The sequence below is a fragment of the Colletotrichum aenigma genome (assembly GCF_013390185.1).
Source record: "Colletotrichum aenigma strain Cg56 chromosome Unknown KSG_Cg56_contig03, whole genome shotgun sequence".
Classification (NCBI taxonomy): Eukaryota; Fungi; Ascomycota; class Sordariomycetes; order Glomerellales; family Glomerellaceae; genus Colletotrichum; species Colletotrichum aenigma.
The window spans coordinates 925,616-946,772 of NW_023500909.1; the positions used below are offsets into that span (position 1 = coordinate 925,616).

The window sequence follows — 21,157 nt, forward strand, 5'->3', positions numbered from 1 at the left end:
TTCTTTGGCCACAATCACGTTTGACTAACTCAAGCCTTTGGTTGTCCTCCGATTTATGCTTCATGATGTGGCGTTCATTGTCGCCGTTACCCTCTCTAGTCACTCTAGGAACTTTGAGAAGCCACCCGGAGAGTCCAACATCCCAGTCATTGGTATGAAGGTAGTGTGTGGTTGCCCGGAAAAGTCTCAAGTCAATTCCGGTGTATCGCCTAACCCCCTTTTGCTACGCTTATCACATTAAATCAATGACCGGCTACATTTTCCGGTAGCTTGTGAGCTCACAACAGGCCCACAGCCACATCGTCACTGCGGGCCCTAGTCGCTCACACATGAACACTGATCTCTCCCCCAAATGAGGGGAAGCTTGGGTTGTTCACCTTCCTACTCAGTTTTTGTATCAGAAACCAACCAACGCCTTGTTTCCCCTCTACGACCCCAATCCTTGGCAGCACGACGATTTTCGCAGCCATCATGGGTATCTGCTCAGCCTCTTCTCAAACTTTGCTGCCCTACCCCAGAGAGCAAGTTTATGCTTTTGTCACCAACCCACACAACTGGCCACTCACGTACAAAGGCAGCGGCGGCATCCAACAAAAAGACCTCAAGCTACCGTTGACTCTCGGATCACAATGGACAGAGAAAGTTGCCCTTGAGAACAACACTTACTACGCCAAATGGACTTTGATTACTGCCATAGAGCCGTGGAAGTGGTCTTTCCTCCAAGAAAACGGAATCGGAGCTACGGACGAGGCCATTACCGATGGTGTCGATGGGACGACTGTTATCGAGTACGTTTTCCAGAAGGCAGAAATGGAAGTTGGAGGCACGAAGAAGGAGGCTTGTATTTTCAAACGCACACTCAGCATCGATCTTCCCCGCAAAGGGACACTTCCAGAAGACCTTCTTGCTGTTTGCATGAAGACAGCGGGTATCGAGGGGTACCACGACGCCGTGGCAAGGGAACTTAAGAAGATTCACGGATGAGCACTAGACAAATAGGACGAGCCAGTCTAAGAATCGGAATCTGCAGCAACTGCCAAGATGCCAGTTTAGAAGGACCTGGAAGTGACAGTGAATAGAATTTCTCTCGGTCCTGTTGGCAATCATGAATCAGGGCAACGGCATCAAATCTAGCGTACGCTCGGTCCAGCGTTGACGAACCTAGTGATTCAGGGTTGGTAATCTGTATTACGTGGATGATAGGTAATCAATTTACAATTTGTTGTCCTAAACGATACCGTGCGTTCCGCAGACCATGCTACATATCTCATATGAAGGAAATTCCCCCAAAAGCGCTCGTGAAGTGATTGAGAGGGGGCTATGCAGCTCAGGAAATGCTATCGCACAAATTCTCAATGCTTGGAAAAGTTCCCAGCTGTGAAAACAACCCCCGGATTGCTGGGGACATAGTAAATAGCCGTCTTAGCGGCAAGAGTCAACAGCAGCGTCAGCAGTATCATGGCCACAGAGAATCCAAAAAGCCCAAAAATCTCCAAAGGAGCGATGCCCATTTTTGCCCTCGGACTATCTCGGGTTTCGGCACCTGTCTGGGCATCGTGGTGCGGGACGTACTTGAACTCGTACTTGTACACTCCGTTCAAGCTGTCTTTGTTTTCGACAATATAATCCCAAAACAGGTTACGGAATGTCTGTGAAAGCGGGTTAGATGACACGCTGATTAAGACAACCAACAACGATGGAGGTCGGGGGGACTCACCTTGACTTGCCACCTGTCCCAAGCTGGAATCGATCGTGATAGATACGTGATCACCATCAAAGCCCAGCACTGACCTCTAACAACTGCATCCCAGTACAGTCCTGGTTTGCCTAGTCCAATCTCGTCACACATTTGGTCGCCATTGATGAACCGAGTCCCCGCCTCGAAGAACTCTTTGGGCTCGTGGATTGGAGCGACTCCATCCAGTGCAACAACAAGATTGTTGGCCAATACCCTGGAGTTCTTGCTCGGAGCAAGGCAGGCATTCAGGAGCGACTCCATAGACGCAAGAGCTCTCTCTGGCGTCTCCAAGACCCAATGAGGGGTGCCGAGGACGTACCCAACCCATCTCCATAGTGCCATGTAGTCAAGTGCTTCCTGCTGTCGCACATAGATGCCTTGACGGGGCAAAGCAAGCCAGATGAGATTTGTCGAGAAGGCGCAGACAGATTGCATGGAGTCGAGCTCATTGATCGGTACACCAAATTTGTCGACGTCGAAGTAGCCCGGCCGCTGTTCGTTGAGCTTGAGAATGCGGTTCCGAACCGACGCGTGTAACAGACGGACACGGACAGCCGACGCGAAGCCGTCACCTCCAGGCTTCACGTCGTCGATTGATTTTGTAACTTGGAGAATGAGCTGGAAGGTCTCGAAAAGACGGTTTTTGGCAACCTTCGCCGAGTGGCCTCCAGTGCGCACCAATGTCTCGGCCGGTCGATAAGAGGCTCCCTGCAAACACGTTGATTAGAACCACATATCGGACGATACAGAAGTTGTGCTTACGGTGGTCGCAAGAAGTCCCTGGAAAGCGAAGCCGGCTACAGCAGCGGGAGCATAGCGATAGAACACGTCTTGGCCACGCTGTATCTGTTCCCAGTCAACCCAGTCGGGCACTGAGTTGATCTCATCCTAGAGACTTTTCAATCTCTCGTCCTTGTGCTGATTGTCGCGGAGGAGGGCGTATGTGTCTCGGTCTGGCTGGGGGTTCTCTCCCTTTCCCTTTGCGTACCACCCAGCTTGCGGTGGTGGGGGAGGAAACATGCCATCTAAGGCTGCGAGAGCCTCCGAACCGACCTCATCGAACTTGTGCTTCAAGGGGTCGAGCTGCTCCGGGGACATATGAAGCGGCGTTTACCAAATTTGTACCCATAAGAGTCAATGAGAGAAGCCTTCTCTTGCCGAAAAAACGAAGCCATGGCGGCGAGAACGAAGAAGACAAATTGGACGAACAAACTTCCGGCGCAAGATTTCGAGAAAAACGTCAGTGCAATTAACTCGAGTATCGGCTTATTTTAACATGCTTGAATCAGCGGAAAGCATCAAGCTAAATGCGGCGGTGTTAGCATTAGAAAGGCGTACTCTGCAATTGGTGGATGTAGCGGGCCCAGCTCAGTGACAGATCGAACTACATGGGTGCCGCTCAGGATGACAAGGTAATATCTGACTGTCCTCGTATCTCGCTTGTTTCGAGCCAATCATAAGCAGCCACTTATAACCACTAAATGCCAGAGTCGCATACCGGTATGCTTCACTGCATGTACGGCTTTCAAGGCAAAATCATGTTGATTAACACGTGAGGCTCCTCAGATAATTCTTGTTTTCCGGGGATAGCCGCTGGTTTCTGGAGGGGTCCAGTGGAGGCCGGACACCCGGGCCCCTTCACCACGGCTCCGGTGTAAGTTTCCGGGGTGTGTTCAGCATGAGAAGACACAGACCAAATTAGGTGACGAGATGATTCTTCGTTCTCCCTCAGCTGCAACGTCTGCCGTCGTCGATTCGGTGGTCCTCAGGCTCGTCTGATACTACCCAGCATATCCATTCAATTTCTCACATCATGCGACTCAGTTTTCCCGGCGTGGCTGTTGTCACTGGAGCAGGATCAGGTAAACCCACATCGAGTCATCTAGTCTTGTGTTAAGCTAAGAGCCATTCAAGGGATTGGCCAAGCAACAGCGAGACTTTTTGCCAAGGAAGGGTGCAGACGCATTGCTATCGGCGACATCAAAAAACATCCAATCGAGGAGTTAAAAGCCGAAGTTGAAGAAAAGTACTCTTCCACAAAAGTGGCAGCTTTTGAGCTTGGTTAGTCTGCTTCATGGTGATATGGCTTCCGGGCGAAAAGACTCATGTGAGCAGACATTGGATCAGAGGAATCAGTGAATTCCATGATGCTAGCAGCAGTTCGCGAGCTTGGGCGCATAGACTACGCTTGCAATGCCGTGGGCATCTTGCTCCCTGGTCCTACGGACGAAGTTTCGGTTGCTTCTTTTGATCTTCAACAGCGCGTGAATCTGAGGGGAACATGGCTCTGCCAAAGGGCCCAGATCAAGCAGATGCTTCAGCAAGACCATATACAAGCAGAGGATAGTAACTTTCCGGCTAGAGGATCAATCGCCAACGTCGCTTCTATGTGCGCCTTTATGGCCTATGACCATCTTCCTGCTTACACAGCTAGTAAGCACACTATCCTGGGATTCACGAGGTCCGATGGCCTTCGCTATGCAAAGCATGGCATTCGGGTCAACGCCATCTGTCCTGGTGTTATTAGAACACCCATTCTAAGTGATGTCCCTGATAAAGATGTGGGTGTTGATGTCCAGGGGATGGTGAGTGGCATGGCGGCCGGAAGACTTGGAACTCCTGAGGAGGTTGCGGAGTGTCTCGTTTGGGTCACAAGCGGCAGAGCAAGCTTCGTGACTGCTAGTACTATCGCTCCGAATGGAGGTACGTTGCATCAGATGAACCAAACGGCTTTTGACGCAATAAAAACTGATGGATATCCAGGTATGATTGGCGCTTGATGTTCAATTTCGGCAATTATGACATTGAATAAAGTAGTTTCCGGGGCGGTATGGACCTTTAGGTAGATGAACATAGGTGGTCGAAATGAACCTATGAGTTGAGAAACCTCTTTTGGGAATCGTGTCTTATCTCCATGGCGTCTTTGAGTCTTGTCCGATCTGTTCACAATGCACATGTCGAGCCCTTCCTGGGTTATCAAAGAGAACGCCATTAACTATATATAAACCCAAAGTCATTTGACTTCGATTTGTGTCAAACTTTTATCAATAGTCTTCGTATCCTTCTTCTGGCGCTTCGAAGTACCACGTCGTATCTTTCCCCGGACCCTCCTTGGTTGAAAACCCATTTCCAAGGTACTGAAACCGGTTCCCCGAGTGATATGTGTACTCCCAGTCTTCATAGCACACATGACTCATCATGTGGAACCAGTGAATGCGGCTTCCTGGGTGCAATGCAACTATTCTGCCATCCACAGTGCCTCTCTTGAACCAGCTGCGACACGGGGTAGCCCATGCCGTCCTCTTCATGAACTCAGTGATGTGCTCATTGAAATCATCCACCGCCTTCGCAGAAGGTGATACAGCCTTGATGTTCTGGGACTGAATCTTCTTCATCATGTTGATGATGTATTTTGTTGCATGTTCGATTATCGGGAGAACCGAGCCGTGACCCACGGGTGCATTGGGGCCAAGAAAGACTACCATTGTTAGTTTTCAGTCACATCTGACTACACCGCCAATGAACACGGAAGGCTCACTGAAGTAGTTTGGGAACCCAGGGACAGCAACGGAGAGATAAGCCTCAGGGACATCTTTCCACTTCTCATCGATGGTTTCGCCATCTCTACCAATCAGCTTGAAGCGCGGACAGAAGGAAAGATCAAACCCAGTGGCGCAGATCAAAGAATCAACTGGTATGATCTCGCCGTTTATCAGTTGAATACCATCGGGGTCAATTTTCTCAACATTGTTCGTCACGACACGGACGTGGTCCTTCGTGAGAACTTCGAGATACCCGTTTCCAGGCGTGGGACGACGGCACCCGACCGCAAAGTTCTTGGGCATGAGGTAGTCGAGAATGTCTTCGTTCTTGAGCTTAAGTCTCATTTCATTGCTCGAATATTCTCTGGCTTCCTTCTGATCGGCGCTGTCTGCGATGACCTATATTTCATGAGAATTGTGCCGATTGAAGATCCAGATTGCTTACGAAACGAAACCTAGAGTTCAATTCTCCCTCAATCTCCTTACGGTACTTCATGTAGGCGTCTGGGTTTTCTTTGAAGTTGGACTTTTGCTCTTCCGTAACTAGGTTTAAAAGCTCAGCAGTCTGAAAAAACACAGTTTGAATAAAATTTTGAGATTGCTCACAAGAGAAGTTCGCCCCGCCTGGGCCGGCATGACTTTGGGCAAACCCTGCTGTGATCCATGTAGGAGACCGAATGAATGTGACCAATGACTTTACAACTACACAGAAAGGAATGTCAGAATGCGAGTCGATCGTTCGTTTAAAATCGGCATTTCGGGCTTACGAGGTTGCAGCGTTGCGACGATTTGAATGCCTGAAGATCCAGTACCCAGAACGGCCACCGTCTTCTCAGCAACTTGGTATTCCGGGTCCCAGGTTGCGCTGTGAAAGAGATCGCCCTTGAAAGAATGAAGGCCCGGTATGTCGGGCCACTTCCAATTGCTGCAATTGTTAGTAGGTATCATCTTTCCGTTTGAATAGGAGGCTCACTTCAAAACTCCAGTGCCATTGATTAGGACATGGCCCCAATCATGAACCGTGTTTCCCGTACTAAGGTCTAGACACTCCACGTTCCAAACTCCAGATGCTTCATCCCAACTGGCAGAAGTCAACTTATGGCTGAGTTTGATGTACTTATAGAGCTCGTATTTCTGGGCGATGCCCCTGAAGTACTCCAGGATCTCATCCCATTCAGAGTAACTGGAAGATATGAGCAATTGTGGCTGTTGAGGCTAAGAGCCTTGGCTTACTACTGAGTCCAGTCTGGGTTGGGCTCCCATGTGAATTGGTAATTGTGAGAAGGGATGTCGCATGCGCACCCGGGATATCTGACATGTTTCAGCAGTTGGCAAGTCTTACAGACTTGGTCAATCACCTGTTCTCAAACCAGGTCCCTCCAACATCCGAGTTCTTCTCATAGATCGTCAACTCGAAGTTGTCCATATGTAAGTCCATGTGCCGTGCCAGGTTCAGACCACTGGCTCCAGCACCAACCATCAACACACGAAGTTTTCGCGCTGTCCCCAGAGGGGAGTCTGTCACAACGTAGTCGCTGGCCGTGGTGGTAGCTGCGGCTGTCCCATTCGCCTCCATTTTGAGATATTGGGGCTCTTGAGTGAACGGAAAGATTTGATAATGTTAGCTACGTCGAGTTTCGTCGGAATTGATGAAATGAGAGTCACTAAGTACCACCAAAACAGCGAAGTGCGATTTCTTCCAAAGTTGAAGTCGCTTTAAACAAAGAGACGCAAGAAAGTTCGTGTTTGTGCAAGTGTTGATGTAACTTTTCGGCAATAACCTTTCCTCAGCGTCGTTCACGCGACAACAGATAGCGGATGCTTAGGTCAGTGCTCAATTGCACTTGTCAATGAATCTTCCGCTGACGTCGGCTACTGATGCTGTGCCTCCATTCCAACCACTGGACCCAATAGAATGATTGCTTGTATGATGGCGGATATACTTTGCCGGTGCTGCACAGAGGGCAGTATGGTATGACGTATTGACCCCTCATGTGTCGTCTGGTCAATACGACTGGCATCGGAGAAACCATAGGCTCATATCCGACGTCCATTCAGTACATGGCACAGCAAGAAATAATGTGATGAACTGCTTCTTCTAGATATTGCAGGTGGTCTTGATACGATGAACCTGAACTAATCTTAGAATCTGCACAGTCACGCTCGACATTTGCCCCGTCTCGACATTCTTCGCCATTCTTCACCATTCTTCACTATTCTTCAACATGTCTCACCCTGGACGGCTTGAGGGAAGGGTGGCCATTGTGACCGGTGGCGGGGCCGGGTTTGGAGTGGGCATGGCATCGTGAACAAGTTCACATTCGAGGGAGCTAAGGTACTCATCTTTGATATCAACGAAGACGATGCGAAAAAGACCGCAGCTCTACAACCTGAAGGCTCCGCAGTGGCTATGAGAGGTGATGTCTCCATGGAAGCGGATTGGAAAGCCGCCTTGAGCCTTGCGGTGGACACTTTCGGCAAATTAGACATCATCGTCAATAACGCTGGGGTTGTTTACAACGCCTGTTCAAGCATCGAGACGACCGAGGCCGACTACGATCGAGTCATGAGAGTGAATCTCAAGTCCTTGTACTGGAGTTCTAATGTGGCCATTCCGCACTTCTTGGCTGAGAAGAAGGGTGGAATATTCATCAATATCTCTAGCATGGCGTCAGTCCGACCCCGACCAACACTTGTGTGGTATGGGGCTAGTAAGGGAGGTCTTACCAACGCAACCAAAGGCCTAGCGATTGAGTGGGCGAAGCACAATATCCGCTTCAATGTTATTCATCCCGTCGCAGGGGAGACCTCCATGTAAGTCGGGAGATACTCTGATTTCTATCTCAAGCTGATGTATTCACTAGGGTCCCATTCTTTCTTGGCGGACATGATTCTCAGGAGGGCCGAGACAGATTTATCAACACCATTCCTCTCGGGCGATTCGCTCAACCTACGGATATTGGAAACGCGGTTGCATTTCTAGCCAGCGATGAAGCATCCATGATCACAGGGGCATCTCTAGACGTCGATGGTGGCAGAGGAATTTAGCAGTCGGAGACCGCGGAAGCCCCGCAAAGTGTGATTCGAACCAAATCGGGCAGCTCTCTTAGCATCCAGTTTAGTTTTAGTGCTTATCCTCAGTTCATCAACCACCCCCGTCGATAATGAGGCGGTGTATAGCATTCAGCAAGTGTCCATTGATATATCCAATCAAGCCCGAAAGAAGCCCGCGCCAAGGTTTCTGTGTATCACCGTCTCACCACGGGTGCAAGCAATGACCAATGTGATGTTGCACAACACGGTCCGGAAACCCGTTTCCGGTCAGAAATCCTCCTTTCCCCGCTACACATCATGGAACTTTGGTAATGGCCTGCAGTTGCAAAGCTGGTCTCAGTGATATAATTCATCCTCGCCGTCTTGAAGCAAAAGAACTAGGCTCTTCTAGTTTGCCAGCCACGCCATCATTCTGTCATTCGTGATCTCTGTCAAATCCGACTATCTAAAGTCATGGATGATCTGGAGTCTAGCCAGTCTCAGTATCAACATCTCGGCGTCCCTGACCCGGAATGGACTGCTGTAAGAAATCCAAACATTGATTCTTTGGAAAAATTCTGACATCTACAAAGTTCTACGAGAAGAATGCTGCGAGAGTGCCCCACCTAGTTGGCTCACCGCAGCATCTCCGGGATGTCATGGCGGAGCTCAAAGTTTACGCTACAGCAATGGCTCCGCAGTTTACGGGACTGACAACCAAAGACATTCAAGTAAAGGTCTCGGACGGAGTTGACATACCTTGCCGTATCTATACGCCAGTCGGGGCAGAGACTCCAGCTCCAGGGCTTTTGTAGTAAGTCCGACCAGTACGTAAGAGAGGACGTTCGCTGTAAATCTCACCGGCTACCAGCATACATGGCGGTGGTTGGACGCTCGGTGATCTCGAGGGCGAAGACATCGCTTGTAAAGCGATTTGCGAGTACACCAAAGTTGTCGTCGTATCTATGGACTATCGGCTGTAAGCATCAAATACTCACGCTCAGACAACTGAGATTGAAACCAGTAGACTGACTAGCCCTCAGGGCTCCCGAGAACCCATTCCCAAGAGGCTTGGAAGATTGCTGGGATATTTTGCTTTGGGTAAGAGCCACTTACTTCGAGACATGCATGAGAGATGAATTGACAAGGAGTCTCGCCTAGACGCTGGAGAATTCTTCGACACTGGGTATAGATCCAAACTGTGTCATGGTCAGCGGTTCCAGCTCCGGAGGAAACTCTGTAAGTTCTCCAGGGACTTTTAATTGAGGAAAATTAATCTGAACAAACCTAGACTGCCGTCATCGCCCATAGGGCTCGAGATAAAGGAATTGCATTGAAAGGTCAAATTTTGAGGATCCCTGCAACTTGCCACATCGATTGCTATCCACCTGAGCTCAAGCTTCGCAGCATGGAAGAGCTCAAAGATGCACCCCTCCTCTCGAAGCGCTCTATGGAGACATTCTATGGATACTACAGCCCGTCAGATCCATCCAGTCCAGAGGTGTCCCCTCTTCTCAACCAGAACTTCAAAGGGTTGGCGCCAGCCTATCTCCAAGTCGCGGGCATGGATCCGCTGAGGGATGAAGGATTGGCCTACGCCGCCAAACTCAAAGATGCAGGGTGAGATGAGATCCGAACGTAGCTGTTCACAACTGACCTTTCCAGTGTGCCGACAAAGGTCGACATCTACCCCGGCTTGCCCCACGCTTTTGGCTATTTCCCAGAGCTGTCGGCAACACCCAAGTTTTCTATCGATGTCATCACGGCCATAGTTCAATTGATCGGGGGAAATCTGTGAGCTTGCTATGTACCTAGAAGATCGCTAGTGCGTTCGGCGGGCTGGCTATGCCCCCAGCAACATTCAATGGGCAGCTTGTCACAAAAAAGCTTCAACGACCGTGCTTCTTGCACTGGTCAGCCAGCTCTTCGAGATCCCACAACTCTCCCAGAGGTGTTCCCCATAGAGCCAGAGCATTGTCATGGATTCCTAACTATTCGTCAGTGACGAGGTTGCGTCATCAGAGGGTAATGGTCATGCTCACTGTAGAGGCCTTCCGCTGGCCACGCCTCGAAAGCCATGTTGTCGCCCACCAAAGCAGAGAAGTGATGATCCCACAACCACTTGATGCTCTCGGCAGTACCTTCGACTCCTACATAGTTGTGGTTCGTATTGCATCCTGCCACTCTTCCATCTGAGGTAGATTCGTTGTACCACTTGATCCACCCAGTTCGGACCATTAGAATGTCGCCGACTCTGAGCTTCACGCCCTCTTCCTCCGCGATGGCTTCCAAGTCCAGGTGAGTAATACAGTGCTTGCTGGCCGCACTGTACTCGATGCCTCTTTTCTCAGCCCATGCAACGTAGTCAAGAAGCGCACCCCTGCCGACAACACCGCCTCGTTTCGACCATTCTACATGTCAAAATGAACTTCATGAAACGTGAGATCATTGTGTGGCGAAGATTATCATACCTTGAATGCCGTTGCGTAGATTAGGCCTTTCCCCGCTGATCTCATCATGAGTCAAGCCGTTGTAGTATTTCCCCGAGTCCTGGTGGGCCCAATGTCCTATCGACGTTCAATGGGTATGAGGTTAATGGACTTATGTCCTTACTTACGGAGTCCGTCCCATTGGCTGCTTGTCTGTGTATTGATGCAAATTTCGTCATTGTGTCCCACCAGGGCAGGCTTCAGATCCAAGAAACGGTGCTTGATCTTGGTCCGATTGTGACCTGGGTCCTCGATCCGTTCCAGTGGCCAGCTTGCAAATCCTTAAGTTAGCTACCACTGGCTTTAGACAGAATGAGCATCTTGCTCACTTCAGTGAAACTGAAACACCGGTCTGAATCTCTTTCCTGGCCTCGAGTGTGTTGGATGGGGTTAGAAGGTTAAGAGTCCCAACTTGATCAGCTTTGTCATCCTTATTCCACAGGCCCCAAGCGCAGCCGTGAGGCATGCCATCGACGGGAGGGATGTTTTCGTAGGTGGGGAGCGAATGGGTAGTCATGTTCATAGAAGGTTTCAAGATAGTTCGAACTACATGAATCTCGTCTCATCATCCGAAAAATAAAGCAACACCTCTCTTATGTATTTGACTCTTGATCTTGTAACAAGGGTCTTTACGGCCCGCGACGGGCCTCCGCGTGAACACGGGCTGATACATGCATGGTGTTCGCCGTTGATGGGTAACACAACCAGATTGATATCACTATTGGACCGAGGAGTCTTTTTCCGACGCCGAATTGCCAGGCACGGTTTCTCGGATGCAGCATTTTTTGTGGCTGTACAACAGCGATCGGCTGAGTCTTCCGGGCTGCACATCAAAATCCGGGTAATGAGGCGAAGCACGAAGCAGGGGACAAATGACCCAATGTCTACCAATTACTGCTCAATACTGACCTATTGGCGGCGATGTAATTCTTGAGATGATGTGAGCGTGTCACTGTCTGTTCTACGCGGTGATAGACGCCTCTTTCTAATCTCAATCTCATCGCACCGGTGCTATGGAAATCACCCCGGGGCCTACCAGGAAACATTCAGAACATAGCAAGCGCATTCGATGGACTGCCGACCGAACCTTTGAGGTGTTAGCTATTGCTTCAATCTGATATTCTCAGCAGGTGCTTACCTTTGATGTTATTCGGCGTGCTCGCAAAGAAGAAGGCCCACTGCTTGCGTTGCTGGCAAACTTCGGCCAACCTCTCCAAGTCCCAAAGTTCCCCAATGGGCACACCCCATTTTGGCAAGAGATTGACGTGATGATTCCACTCTTTGATTTGTGGCCAAACTTCAAATACAGGGGAGTCCGATGCCACAACGCTGAAGTAGTTGTCGTGGAGGAAGTCAGCAACATCAGGGTGTTGATCGACGCCCACAAAGGTATAACTATAGGCTGGAACCTCGGTCAACTTGACTCTTTCGTCTTGAGTCATCTTGTTGTATGCGTCGATCCAACCAGTACGAATGATCAGGATGTCACCGTACTCAAACTGGGTTCCTTGGGCCATAGCGCAAGCTTTGAGGTCTTTGGCAGAAATCGGATGGCGAGAGTTCACATCGTACGACTCCTTAGCATAGCTCCAGTAATCAAGAAGGACACCTCTTCCGACTACATAGGTCTTAGTGATCTTTCAAGTGACAGGGTCTTAGGCTGGAAACATACCAATACCCTGGGCGGCCCAGGCCTGTACTCCGCATTCGGTGGTCTTCTCGATCTGCTCAGGTGTCGTCTGGGAGACAGAATTTCAGCAAAGCTACGTGTATCGGTTTCTAGAAAGATCACTCACGTTGTTGTAAAATACCCAACTTCCTTCATGGGGTACACTGACCTGTCCGGTCATTGCTGTTAGTTGATGCAGTCTTTGCTTTAGCTTTGGATGGACCATTATCTAACGTGTCGAAATCCATCCCACTTTTGAGTGTTAGCAAATGGTTTCCAATCTTTAAAAGGGCACGGTGCTTACCTGAGAGCCGCTTTGTGAGTTCATTTTCAGAATTTCATCGTTACCTGCCGGTCCGAGAGGCTTAATTTGATGCAGCAATGGCTCTCGGCCAAACATGGGTGGGAATGGCAATTCAGCAGACCAACTATGTGCGATTAGGTAATTGACCTTATTTCAATTGTCAGAGCTTACTTCAAGCCAATGGTAATACCATCCTTGATCAGACTTGCTGCTGCCGCCTTCCGCCTTGGGGTGAGAAGATTTAATCGGCCCAACTATGCAGTGTCAACCTTAGCTAGGCGCCCTTCAACAGCTGTAGATGGCGGAAGTATTGACCTCATCATTTTCACCCCAGAACCATGCCGAATCTTGAGGTGTCCCTGGAACGTGCGGGAGCTGAGATCTTGCAGGCAAGCTATCCGAGTCCGGGTCGTATTTCATAATTTCGACGTGTCCGAAGTCGGGAAAAAAATTCTTAAGAACCGCTTACGAATGGGTAACAGATCGAATGACAAGATATGTTTAAAAAAGTCAACTATTCGACCGGGTTGAAGGTTCCGGAAAAGACTTCCGCTCTTTTTGATGGGTCCTTGAGCTTACTCCAGTGTCGTGCTAAGTACAAAATAACAATGCTCCAATTGGCTCCCGGAACCTGCAAATACCTGACCCAATTCCAGCCAGCAAGCCAAACAACCATGTTAAATGCTACATGTAGTTTCCTAAATAATGTTGAGGAAGTTTCGAGCCCACCCAGTACGGGTTTTCACAGTAGGGGAAAAAGCAGTAAGAGCACCTCGGTCAGTGCCCAGTCCAGTAGCTTCGCAGTATACGTACCCAAGGGTCCGGAATAATAGTTTCCTAAATAATATTGGCTTTCTGTAGTTCCTCTATCAATGAATCCAGATGGACCGGCTTTCGATGCCGCGTTCATAAGCCTCGCCGTCCATAATGCCGTGCACGTAGCTGTAGCCCACAAAATCGTACCCGAGGTCATTGTCAACCGGCTTAGGTCCGCCTCGCGGTCTCACTGTGAATGGTACGCTGCCTCCGTTGAATACCCATACTTCGTCGCCAGCTTGTGTTTCAAGATGTCCCCGTCCGATAAGCCCGGACTTTGTTGTAAAGTACACTGAGTTCTTTACCGTCATCAAGATTTGGTCGTGAATACATTCCTCCCCTGTTCTGTTGCGTACATATTCCATAGCCTGGTGGGCGTCGGCTGCGGATGCGCGCTGAACGGGGTCTCCGACAGCATCTCTAACAAGATCGTTGGTGATGAGCCTCCCAAAGGCTCCTTCGTCGGGTCCCGTACTATTCCATCTTTGCAAGGTTTCCGCCAGCAACTCGTACGATGCGTGTTTACCAATGAGCATCAATCCAGGTTCGACTCTCTCAATTGTGTCGACGAAAACGCCCGTGAGACCTAACATGCCTTTTTGGTGCTGGAATTTCATGCGACGACCACCATCCGCACGAAAATGCATTGAATCGTATGTGTGATGCCAGTATTCTATCTCGTGTATAGGCACTCCCACCAAGTCGATCGCCCACCTGGCCAAACTCGGAGTCGCCCTGACAGGTTTTAGACGGGGATTTCCGACAAGCGGCCGAAGGCTCTGCTCGTCAGTAATGAGGTCAAGCGTCAGGTTCTCGTAAACCTCAGCTACTGGGATCTCATAATCGCAGCTTTCGACTCTGGGCAGGGTGCCAGATGGAAATAGTCCGAGCAGGGCATAGACCTTGTCTCGAGGATCGTGGGCCTGCCGGCCGCGCCATTGCTGCATAGCTGACGACGGCTTGCAGTCGTATTTACAGCCATTCAACCATACCAGAACCGCACTAAGACCAGCTATGGGGCCCTCGGCAAATCCATACTCACAGACTCTGAACACGTCTTGCGGTATCTCAGTTGTGTAAGTCTTGGTTGCTTGAATCAATGTGCTCCAAGGAATTGACTGCGGTCCCCAGAGTAAGACGGCTTCTTTCGGGAGAACTGCCTCTTGAACCGTCCATATACGAGAAAACCAAGAACCTTGGCCGGCCATCAAGTGCATCAATGCCGATATCGGCCCCTTGAATGTTGCTTCGGAAGCCATGCATTGAGGGGCGTGGGTATCGGTAGTGCCCCCCTCCGCCATGTACTTGAGAAATTCGAATAGTGATTCCACATGAGCCGGATCCATTTCCTGAGGAATTTCGCCCGCCCAAAGCAGACCTTGACGGCATCGAGAATAGATTTGCCGCATCAGTGGGACGATGGTCGACTTTTCCGCGCTGTCTTTCTGGTTGATGCAAATTTGGTCGGCCCAGACGGTCCTCGTTTTGTGTTGAAGACGAAGCCGAGATAGTGCTGCATGAAGATTTTTTGTCGTATTGAAAGCCTCACCCGAGACCTCAATCTGGATCTCATTCTCGGAATCCTGGCTTCCCCAGACGTACGAGATGGCTTCGTAGTCTGGCGGATAGAATAATGATGCGACGCGAAGTTGACATCGAATAGGAGCATTCTGGCCGGGCTCTTGAGAAGCAGGCAGTATATCCAGTACACGGAACTGGCCCTCTCCGACTGGAAACTTCCTGAAAATCATTTCTTGAGAGCTCATGGTTGCGTCGTTGTGGATTTGTTGAGCTTGGGGAGCCGTTTGGTGAAATGCTATAGCATGCAAAGTATGAATCTTTCAGAAGAGACAAGTGGCAAGAATCAGCTTGCAAAATCGAGGTAATTAGGGTCCATATGTTGAGGGGCAAGTGGATGGGTCATAATGGGCATTGGCTCGTATCCAAGTGCCGAACTCCCATAGGTGAACTTTGGGCCAGGCAGAGTGCCACTTTGTTGAAGATAAATACGCAATGGGATAGGGCTTCTGACTCGCTTTAATTCTTACGGTCATCCTACAATGTTACGTTTCTCTCCCTCTCCTGCCGAACAAGGTCGCGGTATTGGACCAAAATGACCCGTCGTTTACCAAAGTTCTAAAAGCGGTGGATCTTGTCTTGTTCTGTGCTATAGTGTTACCAAGCGCCCGGTGCTTTCCAATGAGGAGGCCCCGCCATGTGCATTCTAGGCTTCAGCCTGATTTGCAATCAGTCATGCGTAATCCAGCAGATAACACCCTCCGAGTCGGCAGGTCATTTGAGCTGGCTGGTGAGCAAGTAAGTTAGAAGTTAATTCTATCAATTTCGGGTGGATACTATAATTGTTGCAATACGATGAATGTTAAGACATTTGATCCAGCTAAATACCACATGGAAATTTTTGAACAAATTTCCAACAGAAGGTGCATCATCTCATTGCCTTCGTACCGTTATCAAGCTCTGTCGCAAGCCGCCCAGTACTCATTGGAAGGCTTGCTCCATGCATCGCCCCAATTCTCGTTATCAAACTTGGTCCAATGGTCTGTGCCCAGGCTAGCATTCAGAAGATCGCTCTCTGGTAAGACCCCATGTTGTCAGTTGACAGTTCTCTGTGTGGGCAATGAAGAGGCAGTTCGATGACCACTCACTAGTTCTGGCGACGTAGTACCAGTCGTCAGTCCGGTATTCGTTATCGGTCAGGCACGAGAGCACGTCCTTGAGGCCGCCCTTGTCGAAAAACATGGCGTGCTTGCACCAACCGACGTATACTTTGGGGTGGTTATGACTCTTCCCGTTGGCTTCAAACCAGTTGGCCGAGTCGACGGTCTGGGGAATGTTTTCCCAGCCGGTGATTCTTCTGCCCCCCTTGTGAGCCGAAAGCCAGATCTCGTCCTTGTAGTAACTGTCTCCGAACTGTCGCCAGGTGATGACCACATTCTCCCAGTCACTGTGAGTAGTAAGTCAGTTTGACAGCCATCGATGTCACTACTTAGCCACGTACTAGGGATGTCCGTTGCTGTTGAAGCCATCCTTCTCGTAGAACAAGCCGTAAGTGACTCGCAACTCCTTGGCCCCATCACCGCGACCACTACGATTGTCACACTGGCGCACAGTGAAGTACACAGGCATCTGTACACCCCAAGAGTTCTTGAAGCCTTGGTCATTATCGGGCTTCTTGCAGTCGCGGATTGTAGGCCAGTTTTGGATTGGGGCAGCAGGCCTCTTGGAGCCATCTGGGCGCCAAGGCCATGTGGGATAGCACTGTGAGTTGCCGTTTGCGAGAGCGAAGTGGAACATACTGAACATGATGTTGTCAGCATCCGTAGGAGATAATCAGTCTACTGTACGCCGGGTCTGGCCATGATGATGTGGAGGGACCTACGGGGAACCTTTTTCTGCGAACCACCATTCCCACTCTTTGTCGCCGATGTGAATATTGTTCGCTGAGACCGGAGCATTAGTTGAGGCGGTAACTGTCAAGGCAAGTAGGCTAGCAACCAGCCAGAAGGCCTTGAAGGTAAACGACACCATTGATACGAGGATTCTTTTCGATTTCCAGAGGCTGAGGTGTGGTTTTGTTGGGAGTGTTGAATCGGCGGAGACAAATAAACGAGGGTCATTGCCGCCATAAATACTTGTCCCGATTTCCAGCCTTACGGTCGACGTAAAGATTTCATGGACTCCTGCGTAACTTCGTCGCGGGATGAGATATCCTATTCCAACATGTCCCTTGCTGGTCAGCTTTCGAATCGGATTTGCCGATGAAACCTGAAGGTGTCGTAAGGGATGGGAACGAATTGGTGCAAATGACTCGACTTGCAACAAATTTTGAGAGAATCAAATCAATTCAGCCCTTCTGAGACAACTTCGACGAGGAAGGGACCAGTTTCAACACGGCCCAACTATGGCCAGTCCTAAAAGCTACTTTATTTCCTCCTTCGCATGGTCCTGCGATGTAAATCTTCATTGAATGTCACATTTCGAAACTGTTTTCGGTGATGATGAGGTATCGAAGGCTACCTATGTCCAGCGCCGTATAGCTAGACTTATTGCCTTTTGCAAAGGTGTGACGCTCAGCTGGGTCTTCGGTACCCAATTCCTATTCGGGATATGTTTGAGTTCATGACGATGCCGTCTCTGGAGTTGCAACCTCCGTGACTTTCGAGCTTGCACTGGCCAATCGTCGCCGTGAGACACAGCCAACAAGACCTCGTCCCTTCTGGAGCCTTAACGCACGTAAGCCTTAAGCTTTGGTGATTCTGTCAACCCGTCTTGGCTGATTATGCGAAAATTCTAGATGTAGTTGGCTATTGACATTATCCAGTAATCACGAGCTGGTTCTCACCCGCAGCTGACACCCATACTATTGTCTTGGCTACATTCGCTTACCCGTGTGAAATGGCCCTAATTTTCAGCTGGAATAAGGGCTAATAAGATGTCCAAGACCTTGGTCAACTGAGATGGGGATGTCTAGAACCGGGCCGGGGAAACACCCAAGGTAGATAGGCTTTATATCTCGATTGACTACCGCTAGTCGAAGACAAGCAAGCAAACGCGAATCGGGTTAATCAGACGCGTCCGCAGTAGATGTCTGTTTTGTTGTACCTGCCACGGGTCCGTAATCTACTAAGGTTACATGGCCTCAGTAGTATGAATCATCGTGAATCCCCCTCCCATACAACAAAATATCCTCAAAAGGATTCCCCGCCTTCAACACCCTCACCCTTGGCCTCCCCAGATCCCCCCGACTAACATATCCACAACTCGTCTCATTAAACCTCTGCCGTCCCCTTGCAAAAACCTTAAACCTCGGCACAATCGCCTCCCTCCGCTCCACCCGCCCCCACCCGCCGCCGCCCGCGCACGCATTCTGCTCCTGCACATCGACCTCGCCCCACGCCCAGAACCCGTCCTCCGCGTCGCACGGGAAGTCGATCGTCAGCTTCGGCGCGATCTCCGCCGGGACGCCCGTGTACAGCTCGCGGAACTCGGTCAGCAGCCGCCGCGTGAGCGGGCACTCGGCGTCGAGCCAGACGTAGACTTTGGTGGCCTTGGTCTCCTTGGCTGCGAGCGTGTGCCATATGCTGCCGCCGTTGAGGTACAGCCAGTTGCCGCTGTCCTCGCGCAGGGAGATGTTGATCGTGCGGGCGGAGGAGACGTAGCGGGGCCGCGGGTATTTGAGGAGGCGCTGGAGGGTGTGGCCGTTTGTGATGTTCAGGATGCGGGATTCGCGGAAGGAGTCTATGCTTTCGTCGTATCTGGGGGTAGATAATCAGTGATTGTTCAGAGTGATATGGAGGGAGGAATGCGACGTACACCCTCTTGCAAGATACCAAAAGCGACATGTAAGCTTGGTTCTGGCCTTCGTTTAGATCGACCTTCCTCCCTTCCTTAATATCCTCCCACAACTCTTCACATCTCCAGTGATTACACCACGGCGACTGCATCCTCAGGAACCACTCCGGGTGCCATTGTACCTGCGGGGCCTTCTTAAAGTCTCTCCCGAGGCCCAGCTGCCTCTCATCCGGCGCCTCGTGATCCGTCACACACGGCGAATACCGCATGTACCCATCCTCAAGAAACGCGTGCCGTTCGACGCCGCACGCGACCCAAAACTCCTTATATATCTGCTCACGGATCTCGGGCGGTAGCCTGCGGAAAAGGTGTGATTGGCCTTGGGGATAGGCCTCCCGCCTCAGTTCTGGGTCTTTGATTCTCGGGGTTTCTTCGGGGGTGGTATCGGTGTGGTTGGGCTTCGGTTTACATGTCTTTTCGTCCTCTTGTGGTGTAGTCCTCTTCCATAGAGAAGAGGCCTTGAATGAAAACTTGAATGATTTTGCGGATGTTTTGCTGATGGCCAAGAATTCGTCGTGGCGATCACTCATTGTGAATACTTTCTTGAAACCGCCTAGACATGATTTTGACGCCCGGCGGAGGAGGCTTCGATGGCCCATGGCCGGGCCGGGATGAGTTTCCATATCAGGGCCGGACTTCTAACCCGAAAACTGATGAGAGAAGGCCGACAATGGTGAGCACACGGTGTGAAGTTGGCGGGAAGGATCAAACAGGACGTAAGTTTCCGTCAACAGAAGAATCCAGCGGGATGGTTCTTTAGTCAGAGAAGAGGGAACAGAAACCGGCAGGCACTGGGAGAAAGAAAGAAGAAGGGAAGAAGCGCAGGCCAGCAGGGGTGGTCTCAGAGGCAGGGGGTGCAGAGGTTGCGAGAACCGATATATATGAATGTTTGCTTCACAGTGTCTCGGATACCTGCTCTGTCTTCGAGAACAAGCCTCCATGCAACCAATCAAGGCTGTATACTGTTCCACCGTCCCGAGAATCTGGTAAAAGGACTTTTTGTTCAGCCAACCAGTTTCGCAGGTGAGCCAACCGAGTTGCGAGGTCATTCAATACAAGCACAGCGCCCACTTTGTATACATACGTGGGGAGGGGGCGAAAAGGCGCGGCAAGGATCGAGACCACATAAAAGTGGTGTTGGTGTTGGTGGCTCTCGTCTGCCCGGGATGAGCGCGAGCATCAGAACTCCACCCTGTGTAACGGAGGCGAGCAAACACGCATTTTGTTGCCTGGGTTTGGCCCAGAAGGATGGGCGGCGCATGGGGTCATGTTTTTTTATTGTTCCATATTGGGGAGGGTGGTTGTCGACGTGAATGTGACATGCTCATATTTGCTTTCCGGAAGCAGGAAAAAGCAAAGAAAACGGGCACTGTGAACGTCGCAGCGGAACGGGATGGGCGTCACAGTACTTGTACCCCCTTGTCGAGTCCACAGGGCGGACGGGTGCGAAAGGGAGAGGCGGCCGGCCGTGGAACACTTTGCGGGATCGTTTCCCGTGGTGAGACAGAGATCATCTGTGGTAGTTCCTCGTGAACTCGTGGCTTTTGGGTGTGTCACTCGGGTAGTGCCAAAGTGCATCATCGGAGGCGGACGACGGCTCCTGTAAGCCACCCACAAAAAACTCAAGACCCTGGACCTTCCTTCTGCTCCACCAACATGTGCCAGGGGATGCGACGCAGCACCAACAGCTCCAACAGAGGATGAGCCGATCAAGCTGCTAGCCGCTGAGAACTGAGCCGTCACTTCCCGCTGAGATTGTGAGGTGGGCGATGATCTGTCCGGTTGCGTTGATCCAAAATGACTGAAATGACGACACGGATCCTAGTATGCTGGATTTCAGCCAGTTAGCTGGATGTTGCACGTCAGTGAGGAATGAATGAGCCGCTCAACACGGATATGTCTCAGTCCGGGCTTCGCAATTCCCGCGACATGGCCAGCAACCATGCATCCCGTAGCGAGCAAATCAACCACAACCCCCAAGACCTGAGCGTTTTCCCATCTAGGCATTCCAGTCGTCGAGTGGGACGTGAAACCTGTCAGACTGCAGCATAGCAGGCAGCGAGATGATCCCAACGGCCGCCGCGAGCGCACCAATACGCAAATGTCAAACTGTCACGGCCACTTTGCTGCGTGTCCGCGGCACAGCGGTGTTGGCGTGAGATGGGCCGCTCAAGGCGCTACCTGGCTGTCATC

The 21,157-nt window shown here is 50.6% G+C and overlaps 10 protein-coding genes across 10 annotated transcripts; 4 read left to right on the top strand and 6 right to left on the bottom strand.

Annotated features, from left to right (window-relative positions):
* Positions 1–471: 471 nt before the first annotated feature.
* Positions 472–984, top strand: CGCA056_v004211 (uncharacterized protein; the record flags this gene model as incomplete). The annotated part of the gene is made up of 1 exon (XM_037319466.1): positions 472–984. The coding sequence occupies one exon, from the start codon at positions 472–474 to the stop codon at positions 982–984; it is 513 nt and encodes a 170-aa protein (XP_037181380.1).
* A 368-nt stretch (positions 985–1,352) lies between these two features.
* CGCA056_v004212 (uncharacterized protein) lies at positions 1,353–2,836 on the bottom strand (the record flags this gene model as incomplete). The annotated part of the gene is made up of 4 exons (XM_037319467.1): positions 1,353–1,649; positions 1,718–2,446; positions 2,501–2,626; positions 2,792–2,836. The coding sequence occupies 4 exons, from the start codon at positions 2,834–2,836 to the stop codon at positions 1,353–1,355; spliced, it is 1,197 nt and encodes a 398-aa protein (XP_037181377.1).
* A 1,049-nt stretch (positions 2,837–3,885) lies between these two features.
* linB-1 (2,5-dichloro-2,5-cyclohexadiene-1,4-diol dehydrogenase) lies at positions 3,886–4,518 on the top strand (the record flags this gene model as incomplete). The annotated part of the gene is made up of 1 exon (XM_037319468.1): positions 3,886–4,518. The coding sequence occupies one exon, from the start codon at positions 3,886–3,888 to the stop codon at positions 4,516–4,518; it is 633 nt and encodes a 210-aa protein (XP_037181976.1).
* A 264-nt stretch (positions 4,519–4,782) lies between these two features.
* moxY-7 (FAD-binding monooxygenase moxY) lies at positions 4,783–6,856 on the bottom strand (the record flags this gene model as incomplete). Its single annotated transcript, XM_037319469.1, has 8 exons — positions 4,783–5,216; positions 5,277–5,679; positions 5,726–5,823; positions 5,887–5,982; positions 6,048–6,205; positions 6,254–6,463; positions 6,514–6,591; positions 6,639–6,856. The coding sequence occupies 8 exons, from the start codon at positions 6,854–6,856 to the stop codon at positions 4,783–4,785; spliced, it is 1,695 nt and encodes a 564-aa protein (XP_037181981.1).
* Positions 6,857–7,708: 852 nt separating this feature from the next.
* CGCA056_v004215 (4-formylbenzenesulfonate dehydrogenase TsaC1/TsaC2) lies at positions 7,709–8,328 on the top strand (the record flags this gene model as incomplete). The annotated part of the gene is made up of 2 exons (XM_037319470.1): positions 7,709–8,094; positions 8,145–8,328. The coding sequence occupies 2 exons, from the start codon at positions 7,709–7,711 to the stop codon at positions 8,326–8,328; spliced, it is 570 nt and encodes a 189-aa protein (XP_037181798.1).
* A 459-nt stretch (positions 8,329–8,787) lies between these two features.
* Est1-1 (Versiconal hemiacetal acetate esterase) lies at positions 8,788–10,111 on the top strand (the record flags this gene model as incomplete). The annotated part of the gene is made up of 7 exons (XM_037319471.1): positions 8,788–8,856; positions 8,907–9,127; positions 9,185–9,292; positions 9,357–9,414; positions 9,475–9,552; positions 9,605–9,933; positions 9,979–10,111. 7 exons carry the CDS (start codon positions 8,788–8,790, stop codon positions 10,109–10,111), a joined length of 996 nt encoding a protein of 331 aa, XP_037181979.1.
* A 91-nt stretch (positions 10,112–10,202) lies between these two features.
* On the bottom strand, positions 10,203–11,319 carry CGCA056_v004217 (uncharacterized protein; the record flags this gene model as incomplete). The annotated part of the gene is made up of 5 exons (XM_037319472.1): positions 10,203–10,300; positions 10,356–10,724; positions 10,785–10,880; positions 10,931–11,073; positions 11,132–11,319. 5 exons carry the CDS (start codon positions 11,317–11,319, stop codon positions 10,203–10,205), a joined length of 894 nt encoding a protein of 297 aa, XP_037181980.1.
* Positions 11,320–11,848: 529 nt separating this feature from the next.
* On the bottom strand, positions 11,849–12,799 carry CGCA056_v004218 (uncharacterized protein; the record flags this gene model as incomplete). The annotated part of the gene is made up of 6 exons (XM_037319473.1): positions 11,849–11,889; positions 11,941–12,420; positions 12,475–12,541; positions 12,599–12,640; positions 12,706–12,723; positions 12,776–12,799. 6 exons carry the CDS (start codon positions 12,797–12,799, stop codon positions 11,849–11,851), a joined length of 672 nt encoding a protein of 223 aa, XP_037181373.1.
* An 845-nt stretch (positions 12,800–13,644) lies between these two features.
* On the bottom strand, positions 13,645–15,357 carry CGCA056_v004219 (Heterokaryon incompatibility protein 6, OR allele; the record flags this gene model as incomplete). The annotated part of the gene is made up of 1 exon (XM_037319474.1): positions 13,645–15,357. One exon carries the CDS (start codon positions 15,355–15,357, stop codon positions 13,645–13,647), a length of 1,713 nt encoding a protein of 570 aa, XP_037181374.1.
* A 705-nt stretch (positions 15,358–16,062) lies between these two features.
* CGCA056_v004220 (uncharacterized protein) lies at positions 16,063–19,494 on the bottom strand (the record flags this gene model as incomplete). The annotated part of the gene is made up of 5 exons (XM_037319475.1): positions 16,063–16,184; positions 16,258–16,556; positions 16,611–16,907; positions 18,475–18,867; positions 18,926–19,494. The coding sequence occupies 5 exons, from the start codon at positions 19,492–19,494 to the stop codon at positions 16,063–16,065; spliced, it is 1,680 nt and encodes a 559-aa protein (XP_037182234.1).
* Between the last annotated feature and the right edge of the window lie 1,663 nt (positions 19,495–21,157).